At 38.7% G+C, this 11,470-nt stretch overlaps 1 protein-coding gene across 3 annotated transcripts in view; it reads left to right on the top strand.

The window, feature by feature from the left end:
• The window catches only part of JAKMIP2 (janus kinase and microtubule interacting protein 2), a gene marked incomplete at both ends in the record, with an annotated part of 65,892 nt that extends 56,848 nt beyond the window's left edge, over positions 1-9,044 (top strand). For 2 of the 3 annotated variants that reach the window (XM_080699219.1, XM_080699218.1), the window contains one exon: positions 1,655-1,705. In XM_080699219.1, the coding sequence (XP_080555345.1) occupies positions 1,655-1,705 (51 nt within the window). Of the gene's footprint in view, positions 1-1,654; positions 1,706-8,864 lie in introns of those variants that run through there. The other variant, XM_080699217.1, reaches the window with a different exon arrangement.
• Between the last annotated feature and the right edge of the window lie 2,426 nt (positions 9,045-11,470).

Raw genomic sequence — 11,470 nt, 5'->3', positions numbered from 1 at the left:
GATCATTTATATCAGGTCATTTTGACATCACACTTCATTCTTTCCTCTGGACTATTTGAACATCTATGCAGAGCCCATGCAATGTCCCTTCTTTGTTGTTTGTTTCCTTGCACACAGGATAAAGTAGGTGATAGCAAAATCTCCCAGTGGTGTGCAGCAGTTTCATCTCACTGATCCTTGTCATTACTCTATGAGACAGGCACAGCAGGTGTTATGATCCTTTTTATACAGATAATTAAACAATGAACCAAAGAGATTAAACAACTTTCCCAAGATTATATAACAAAGGCATGGAAAATCAAAGCCACGGGCCAGAGAATCCAACTCCACGTGCCATGATCTGCCCACCACATGGCAGAGACTAAGAATTTCATTATAATTTCATTATAAGCATTTCCTTATATCCAGAGAGATAGCTCTGATCTGCTGTACAAAGAGAGGGAAGACTTTTATTCCTTCCTTTTCTAGCTTCCCTCGCTATGGTTGTATCTTCTAGGAATTAGAAAAACAGGGTAAAGTCTTTGCTTTTCAGAATAATAGAATGGTCACCAGTACATAGTCCTTAGCACCATATTTATACCTTGTTTATAGAATTTAGTCCTAGTGAAGCAAGAACCTTATAAGTAGTGATAGTAAAGGAAATATGAAAATAAAATACACAATATGACTGCCATATGCAACGTATTTCAAAGATACTGTATCCAGTGTGAGATAATCAAGCAAAAGACTCAGGTACTTTGCAAAAATAAACTAAAGGCAACACGGTTAAAAAAAAAAAGACTGACCTAACTTGTGACCTTTTATAATTAACCTACAGTTAATTATATTCTAGTGCTATACAAGAATGTGTGTGTTCTCTCAATTATCTGCTTCTCTAGTGAAGGTTCCCAGTAAAGAGCTACAAATAGGACTCCATGTAACTGATATAAGTCAAGTAAGGAGAGGTCCCTCAGAGGCATGAGAACTGGAACATCAAGTGTTCATTATAGGACATGTCCAATGATGTCAAAGAAGATATTATACCAATAGGGATACCGCACAGCCTGGCTTGCTCAGAACAGACCTCGTTTATACCTGCTGACCCAGTATAATAGCTAGTAGTGCCCCCAATTCCTTCTCAGAAGTGTTCCACAATGGAGAATCAATCATATGTTTACCCTAGATATTAATATCTCACTACTGCACCTTAGTCCTAAAATCTATTATATTAGCCAAACAACGATAACATAATCTGTGATTGAGCATTTTTTCTCATCATATTTTATGTTTTTGAAAAACCCTGCCATACATAGACCACAGACAATGTTACATAATGAAGTAGGACACAGGGTATCTACATCCTAGCCTTTGTTGTGCCATGACCTTCTGTGAAATTGAACTTTTGATCTATGGATCTGTTATTTACCCATCTATAAAATTAGAAGCCTAGACCAAATATCTTCACAATCCTAAAATGTATGAATCAATGATAGTTGAACATTGGCATTGCTTTGCCAGTGCATAAGTGAAAGGTACGGATTTTTTTAAACAAAGGGTACCTGTGCATGTGAAAAATGGGAAGATTTGAGCAATGTGGAAAAGCTGAGGTTTTGTACTACCTGAATGACTCTACAGAAATTCAGATTTACATAATCATCTTCTTTTTCTTCTGCAGTTTCTGTTTCTATTCTTGTTCTTCTCTCTTGCCTTTATTCTATGGCCTTGATGTCAAGGTGCCTCTTAAAGGTAAGACTGCATTTAATTCTCAAAATGGGATTCCAAGAGGTGTTTGATAAGAAGGGTGCTATATACCGTTATTATGCTATGTTGGGGTGGCCATAAAATGAGAAACAGATTCAACCCATTTGAATAACTATTAAAAAGTAAGAGGCTATGAAGTATGTTGGGAATTAAGAATTTTTTTTAGTTAACTGTATTTTAGAAGTCACAATGCCTTCGGATTTTAGTATTCTCACTGTAATCTCCCATTAAATAGAAAGAGTTTCTTCTTTATCTGCAGAGCAAAGAACTAGAACCAGCTCTTTAGTATGACATCCTGCTCAAAAATGCTAATTCTGAGAATCTAAGAAATAAATAATGACTGCTAATTTTTTCAGCCCCTGTTCCTATCTCTCTTAATCAGAACTCAAGGAAATAGGCTATTAAGTAAAATTAGATCTTGCTTTCAAATAATTGCACTTCAGTGTCAATTCAGGGCACTTCATGTCTCAGGAATACATACGTAAATTGTCTTAGCCAGTGATTCCCAGTACTTAAAAATAACAAATTCCAAGGCCCTAGCAACAATTTTAAGAATCAGATCACCAGAACCACATTTTGAGCAATATTTATGTTCATATATGTAAGCAACCAGAGGCATCTTCTACTATTTGTAGAAGAGTTGTGTTGGGAGAAACACATACCTTGTCCTTAGCTATTGGCTTTCGAACTATACTGTGCTCATCTGCCTTTTTTTCCATTCTGTGTAATACCTTGAAGAATGTGTAATATTTTATTCGTTACACACACACAAAGTTGCACATGATTGACACTTAGTCATTGACTTTTAAGTGAAAGACAATAATGGTAAGTAATATTCATATAATAAATAGATATAATAATGAATTGTGCCAGCCTAAAATACATGCAGGAAAATAGCTTGTAGTTTGGAGTAGATAGCTTTGAAGTCACATACAGTTTGAATACTGCCATTGACTAGCTATATGATGGTAGAAAATGTATTCTATATGAGATTAGGTTTTTTATTCCATAAAGGGGTCATAACTGTGTTACCTATAATAGGGAGTAGGGTTGAGAGAATTAAATGAGATTATACATGTAAAACACCACATTGCCTGGTGAATAGTTAATAACTCTTAGGTATTATTAAAATGTAAGCTATCACATTTATTGAATTTGCAAGCATATGAATTTTAAATGATAAAAGAAGGTGTTTCCAAGTATTTTATGACCTAAATCCAAACCAGAAGTTGATTTACATCACATCTTTTCAGAAAATCATCTGAATTTAATTAATATAAAGGAATCTAACATTACTAAAACCTGATTAATGTTACTTAGGTCTCCAAAGCAGACAAAAGAGTCATGGAAGAAAAAAATGTGTTTATATTGTCAGGCAGTAGAAGCATATTATAAATACTAAAAAAACGCTTCCAACACTAAATGATTTTATTCATTTTGATGATTTTAGTATCTCTAAGAGTGCCTTAGATATACTAGGTGCTGAATAAATTTTGAATTGACAGGCTGAAGGGCAGGTGGGTGATTGGATAAATGGCTGGGTCGAGGCCAATTTGTAACATGTGAGATCACAGCCATTGATGACACAGAAATGTAAAATCAAGATAACATTGAACTTGTTCTCGTATGTCATTTGGAGACTAACTTTAAAAATTCACAAACAGAGCAAAGAATAAATAAACAAATACACTCTTCCTCTCCTCCTCATCTGGAATAGCCTATAAATGGGCTCAAGGCTCCTCCTAAATAGAAACACTCCACACAGCAGTGAGAAAAAGCTTCTTAAAACCCTAGTCCCATCTTGCTTCCTTCTAGGGAAAACAACATCTTTAGAATTGAATCTCAGTTCCTAATATGTCCAACGATGCCTTGTCTGATCTAACCACAGACAATTTCTTGGGCTTCCTGCCACTGCAGTTTTTCTCGATGAGCCACCCTCCCTCCTGCCGAGCAGGCGTGCTCTCTCAGGCTATTGTGGTGCACACAACACATTCCCTACTTCTTTATCTTGTACACACCTCTGCCTTATCAGAGCTCAGCTGCATTGCAATTGCTCCATATAAACTTTCCTTCATTCCCTCTTGGCCAAAGTTTACATGCAATTTGAATAAACACACACACACATTTTATTAATGTCTTCTTCATTGTACATAAATTTTTGCTCACCCTTGTATTACAAATACTTGGACAATGCCTAGCTCATAGTCAAATATATATTGTGGGTCTGGAGATTGAACCCAGGGGCATTCAACCTCCAAGCCATACCCTCTGCCCTATGTTTTTATTCTTTATTTTGAAACAGGGTCTCACTAAGTCGCAGAGGACCTCACTAAGTAGCTGAGACTGTCCGTGAACCGCGATCCTCTGGTCTCAGCTCCCGAATGCTGGGATTACAAGCATGCACCACCATGCCTGGCTAAATAATAAATATTTTTTTAAAAATGAAACTGATGATATTATAAGGAAAAGGAAGAGGATATCTTATTTGCAATTTTAAAAATACATTTTATAAGACGGGCATGGTGGCGCACGCTTATAATCTCAGCATTTGGAAGGCTGAGACAGGAGGATGGCGGTTCAAAGACAGCCTCAGTTTCTACTTAGTGAGGCCCTTTGCAACTCAGTGAAACTCTGTTTCAAAGAATAAAAGAATAAAGGCTGGGGGTGTAGCTTGGAGGTAGAATGCCCCTGGGGGTTCTATCCCCAGTACCACACACACAAAAAAATACATTTTATATCCACTATTTTATGTGTGTGTGTGTGTGTGTGTGTGTGTGTGTGTGTGTTACTAGTAATGGAACCAAGGGGCATTCTACTTCCAAGCTATATCCCCAACCCTTTTTAAAAAATTATTATTCTTTATTTTGAAACAGGGTCTCACTGAGTTGCGGAGGGCCTAAGTAGCCGAGGCTGTCCGTGAACAGCAATCCTCCTGTCTCAGCCTCCCAAATGCTGGAATTACAAATGTGTGCCACCATGCCAGGCTTATTTTAATTAATATGTATCTCTACAAAATAGATATTATTAGACCTCTCTGCCTTGGTCTGTTTGTATGGCTATAACAAATTTTTTTTTTTTTTTTTTTTTTTTTTTTGTGGTGGTACTGGGGGTGGAACCCAGAGGCTTTCTACCTCTGGGCTATACTCCCAGATATATATATATATATATTTTTTTTTTTTGAAACAGGATCTCAATAAGTTGCTGAGAGCCTCACTAAGTAGCTGAGGCTGGCTTCAAACCCGTGCGATCCTCCTGTCTCAGCCTCCCAAGCACAGGGATTACAAGCATGCGCCACCATGCCCAGCTTATAACAAAATCTTGAGACAAGGAAACTTATAAATAATACACAGTTTTTTCTCAGTTCTTGAATCTAGGAATTCCAAGACCAAAGAACTGGCAGGCTTGGTGTCTGGCAAGGACCCACTTTCTGCTTCCAAGGTGGCACCTGGTCGCTGTGTCTTCTGAACAGGGGAAACACTGGGTTCACTTGGTGGAAGGGATGGAGGAGCCTAGCTAGCTTCCCCCAGCCCTTTTGTAAAAAACTAATTCCACACACAGATAGCAAGTAATAGCAACACATTTTTCTACATTATATCGGTAAAACTCTAATACTAGGGTCCTTAGAAGCCAAGTTCATAGGATATAACAAACATTCTATATAGAATTGACTGAGCCTTTATTTTATTTACGTGTGTGTGTGTGTGTGTGTGTGTGTGTGTGTGTAATACTGGAGATTGAGCACAGGGCATTCTACCTCTGAGCTCTACCCCCAGACCTATTGTATTCTTTTTTATTTTGAAACAAGGTCTTGACAGTTTGCTTTTGAAACAGAGTCTTACTAAGTTGCTGAGGCTGGCTCCAAACCTGAGATCTTTCTGGCTCAACCTCCCAAGTACTGGATCTCAGGCCTGTGCCACCACACCTGGATAATTGTGCCTTTCAAAATGTGTTTCTGTCTATCTGGACCACACTCCCCACATCATCACCAACTGGCAAATATCCATTTGTTCTTCCTGTCTCTGTGAAAAATCAGGATAGCCTCCACCCTCTGGCTTCAGTTAGGTTTCATTCAATACCCTCATTGGCCTTTCCCACTAGATCCTTAGGGACCAATCACTTCACAGTCTTGAGTGTCAGCTTCCTACTCTGTAAAATGAAGGTGATAATAACAGCTACCGTTTGTAGAATACACCTTATAACATGATACATTTTACCTAAAGGTTGAATGATGGAAATTGTGGACTTCTCAATGGAATAGCTGGCCGAAGGGTAGAACCCCGACAGACCCTAGAGTCACAAGTCAGAGGAGAGTTGCCACACTCACTGACATGGGGTCTGGTGGCAGGTAGTAAAGTTTCAGAAATGAGAGATGCAATTGCTGTTTACAAAGTAGGAAAGTAAAGCGCAGCACTGTGAAGCAACCTGTTTAAAAGAATCCCTACACCCCGTGTTGTGATCTAGATAATCGCAGTCATTTAGAATGTCAATTTGAATAAATCTGGCTTTGCCGTAGAAATAATAGCTCCATTTTCAGATACTCCTCAATTTATAGAAATGTAACACTCTAGGAGATTGCTTATTAACTCACTGTGTTTAAAACCAACATGTGTTTACTCAAATGATAGGTATTATTTGAGTAAAATACTCCGTTGTGATAGGCAAAAATTTTATACATGAGGTTTGACACAGAACTTAGGGTATAATCTTTGATGAAATATGAATGGAAAGTTTGGGAGCAAAGCGTTTTTGTGTTAGTATACTTATTTTATGTATACAAACACACAGACAAATATATCATTTGAAGAGAGTTTAACATGTCCTCTTCTTTAGCAGGGAATATTGTATTTGCAATGGGTTGTTTGAGGCTCTCATGCCAGTAGAATGTAAATGTGAACTCCATCATCTCATTTCTGTCTTCTGCCCCGATTTCTCCCTTTAATTAAATCTTAAATTGGTTCCTCATCTTTTCAGCCGCTGTAGATTTTCCAAAATCTTGCTCAGTTTAAAAATTCAGTCTCAGGCTTTGATTTCATTTCCTCCTTTATCTCACCTGAGTTAGAGTGGGATGCCACCGCCATGGAGCCGTAGCCATGGTCTTCTCTGAGACCTCGTTCCCTCCCCCCTCCTCTAGGCTCAGCCCTGTTTGAGAGCAGGTGTGGGAAAGGGTCCTGCCCCTCACCCCCATCACAGTGGCTGTGGCTAATTCGCTGACCGGACCTTGATGTCTTTCTTCTGAGAGGTGAAGAAAGATTGCCCATCCCATCGCATGTGTGAGTGGTCCAGCAGGCTGTACTGAGCATGTCGACTGCATTCCTTTCAGCATGGCTGAAACCAACCTCTTCCACTGCCATACCTGCCACCATCATTGGTGATACAACCCACAGTTCCTTGCTGGGGAGGCAGTCTTTTATTGAAGAATGGGACAGCTATACTGCTGCCCCTGTCTCTGCGCTGTCTTCTCTCTGCAAGCCTCTGCTCAGAATGACAAGGAAAGACCAGCAAGTCTGTGTCTCATCAAGCACAGGAGTCTCCCCTCCCTCTGGCACACACCACCAGTCTCTGTGCCTTGAGTACCTCCCCTCACTGCCCTCTTGTGGTCTCTTCTAGTCACTGCACTTTCTTCACACAGTTCCTCTTTGGGACACTGTCTTTCCTCCCACTCTCCCACTCTCGGGACAAAATGACTCCACTAATACACATTTCAAATATTTTGGATACTCACTTGCAGCAGGAATCTTTCATTTGCCTACCTATAGTGTCCTGGATGTGTTCTTGGGATAGTCAATTCTTCCTTTCCCCTGTTTTGAATCTTGATTGACATTTCTGGGACAATAATAAAATTCATCTACAGAATTAGGATCCTCACTTTATAGACAAAAAATTAGGGTAAAGAAATTAAGACTTAGCAACATTATATAATAAGTCCTTGGTGACACAGTAAGGGTAAAGAAATTAAGACTTAGCAACATTATCTAATAAGTCGTTGGTGACACAGTAAGAAAACAGAAATCTTATTTTTTCTCTAGCCACATCCTTCAGACCCTAAAGGCCATGTCCTAAAACAACACCTGATGGCATGTCTTCTGTGCCATTTTATTAAAAGAGAGAATGTTATTACCTAAACCTCAGACGTATATATGTGTTTAAGGAGGAATAGAGCCAAGAGTTCTGATTGGCACAGCCTCAGTATAGCACCTTTTCAGAAACATTTCTGGGCCTCCCAGCAAACCTATGTAGCAGAATTCTCCGAGAATTCTCCAGTCAGTTCTTAGGGTAGAAATATATCAATGGTTATAATTTTGGGGAGAAAGTATGACACAAAAGTAAGTCATTGAAGGGCATAGACTCACCTGCTTTTAAAATAACACTTTAAAAATTTTTTTGTTGGTGCATTGCAGTTGTACATCTTGATGGAATACAAGATGGTAGAGGCATACATGCACACATCACCCGGTTAGCCGTCCCCATTTCCCACCCTATTCCCTTCCTCCTTCTAATGTTCGGCTTAGTGATTGTCTTTGATATGTTTGTGAATGTACATCATGCACATTCGGAAGTTTTCCTCTTCCTCTGTCCATCCCCCTCAGTTAGCTCACCTTATTTGCTCATCTATGGTCTCTCCTTCATCTAGAGTTCCTCCTATGACCCATTTTCTCCCTAGCTTCCACATATTAGGGAGAGCATCCGATTTCTTATTTTTTGTGACTGACTAATCTCACTTAGCATCCTGTTTGCGAGCAGGATGACCCAGCTGAGTTTCAAAACATCACCTTAAAAAAGACCCCAGAGCACAAAGGCAATAAAGATAATAGCTAATATGGGCCACTTGTTATGAGGCAAGAACTGTTAGTTGCTTTATATACATTATTTTGCAATAAACTTTTAAATAAAAACTTTTATTTTCTCATTTAAAATTAAAGTAACAAAGCTTAGAGATGTTAGGTAACTGGCACAAAAGCCTTCAGCTCAAAGAGATGGTAACTAAAAAAAACACATTTGCTTTTTCTGCTGGTAGGGTAGGTGCTAAGGATTAAAAAAAAAATGCCTTGTATAACTATTTGTTTTTTTCTGATTCAGTTGTTAACAGAAGTGATGATTAAAGGAATCCGTCCTTTATTTTACAGAATAACCGAAAACAAGGAACAGATTCCAGAAAGACAAATGCTTCTAAACCTTCAAGGATGGCAAAATTGTTTACACCAGTTCTAAGGAGATCAAAAGCTAAGAACTACCCTGTAGCCAAGACTACAACTTGTACTTTAAAGCCATTACTCAAGGTTTCTTACTTGACAGTTCCTACATGACCCTGTTGAAAATCCATAATATATGCTGCATTTAATGAAACAGTGTATGTCAAACCAGAAAACAAGAACTATAAACATATACTGTATAACGGAAATTTCAGCAATGGAACCAGTTTCAGCAGATCAAGCAAAGATGTGTCTTGGGCATGGAACCAAAGTTACAATGAAACATTCAACCTCTGCTGTGCAGGGGGGTCATTTTAATGTAACACCACACCCCATGGAAACACGAGTCCTGAAAATAAACATAATTTTAAAATAATAAAAACAAACAAACAAAAAACAAGGGAGGGTGGGGAATGAAGCACGAGGAATACCTATGAGGAGCTATTTACAATAAAATGTTTCATTTGAAAAGTCTGGTTTCTTACTACAGGGATTTGCTTTTCTGTCTTTCTGATTGTTTTAAACTCAGGAACAGAATCATCTGCAATGTGAAGGGAAGAAAAGCACTCTCCGTTTTGTTTTTCTGCAAAAGGTGGAGCTGCTGGGATGCATTCCACAGATGGCAGATGAAAAGTGGATCACAGTGACCCTAACTAAACTGGCAACCATGTCAGAGGACGCAGGTGAATGTCACATGAGATGAACACGCAGATGTGATGCTTGCTTTTTCTCTTCTCGCATCTGCATTCCTCCACCAACATCGGACTGATCACACTGATAACAAGAGTTAAGAAGACGATACTCCAAATTACAAGCTCCTTGACTTAGTTCTGTGTAGAACACCAATATCTATAGGGAACACGGGCCAGAGCGTACCTTGGAATCCTTCAATTTCCATAATACTGGCTTAAAGTAGCTGCAAATGAATATGCCATACGATTTGGGTAAAAACATTATAGAGGTTATAAGTAAACTCCTACCAATGATTGGGTTTGCCACAGAGCTGTGAATATTAAAAGTATTCTGATATACCCAGAGCAATGTGACATCTTGTCATTTAGAGTGATAACATTATTTTCCCAGACAGCTAACAGCAACAAGATAGCACTACTTTTTTACATAGAGAGAGGTAACATGTTACTGATAAGGTAGTTTTCTACCAGAGGCAATTAGAAGACTGGTACTTTTCCTCGATTATGTATTACTGAGTCTTGAATTCAGCTCTGAGCGCATCTATACATTCTTGGAAAACTAATTTTACACCTCATTTACTGAAGATAACAAGACAACCTCAATTTTTCAAAATTTCAAGGTTTTATTGATGGGGCTAGAATTCCCATGCATAGAGAATGCGTGTAGGGAGCCAGAAACTCTTTCTACAAAATGCTACACAGATCTTTCCATACGTGAGTTCAGTATATTTTCCGTGATTTTAGCACTGGCATTTTCACGGCCAGAACAATAACTGAAGAATCTACAAGAAAAATAGAACACTGGGGTCCCACTTTTTGTCCTTGTATTTCCTGCTGACCCAGGTATCTTTGGTCCAGTCACTTAACCTCCTGTGCCTCAGTTTCCTCATCTGCAAAATGGGGTTAAAATGCTTTTTTCATACAGTTTTATTTGCAATTCTGGAACAAGAGGTGCTTAAAGTAGCAAAAAAAAATGCTTTGTAATTATTATAAATGCTGTATTATTTGACTTTCTTGTATTGTTGAGAAAAAGATTCCCCTGTGTAATAAAATAGTGCTTCAGTTTGGTTAAATCTAAGCATGGCAGCACTGACGTTTTCCCATCAATCTACCTGGGACGTTCTTAGCAATAAAAATGGAGAGATCTGAAAGCAGGATCTCTGATCTGTAGAAAGTAGATCATCTCATGCTATTGGACAAGACAGAAGAGTGTGTCCTTTCAATGATATGCATTTCCTAGCTCTCTCGATTGCTTTTGCGTGCCATCAAACAAATCACTTTTATCACACAACAGCCAATGATGGGGAAAAAAACTAAAAAGGATTGGAGAAGATTGACAGCATCACACAATAAACCTGGTCATCTCTTTCATCCGGAGGGGAAGGTCAGGCCATATATCCTACCAGGAATATATGAAACAGAACTATCCTACTGGCTTCTTTGGTCAAGTAGGTAGGTTCCAGATTAAATTTAACCACAGGCTCATTGTGTAGGAAATGTGAAACAGGGTACTGCTGCCGTGTCTATCACGAATCTTAGCAAACTTCACATTCCAGTCAGAAAATGGGGAAGAGGGTAAGTTACCATCCTGGATTAGGTGATACTCTGCAGTTGTTCTTCGTGTCAACTCCGGGGCTATCTGAACAAAGCCATGCCCCATCCACTCCACCAAACACACCTTCCTTCATTCAGCTTTCCCTGCCAAGAAATGTGTAGGTTAAAAATTATATCCAAGCATTAATTGTATCTAAATGATTAGAACTATTCACCAAAATAATGTGGCTTAATTATAGGCTCTATTTGCTAATCCACTAGTTGGGTTGTATCCTATACACATCAAATTACGAG

This window comes from Muscardinus avellanarius, assembly GCF_963383645.1.
Source record: "Muscardinus avellanarius genome assembly, chromosome: 7".
In the NCBI taxonomy this organism is placed as follows: domain Eukaryota; kingdom Metazoa; phylum Chordata; class Mammalia; order Rodentia; family Gliridae; genus Muscardinus; species Muscardinus avellanarius.
This window is presented reverse-complemented; position numbering and strand designations above follow the sequence as displayed.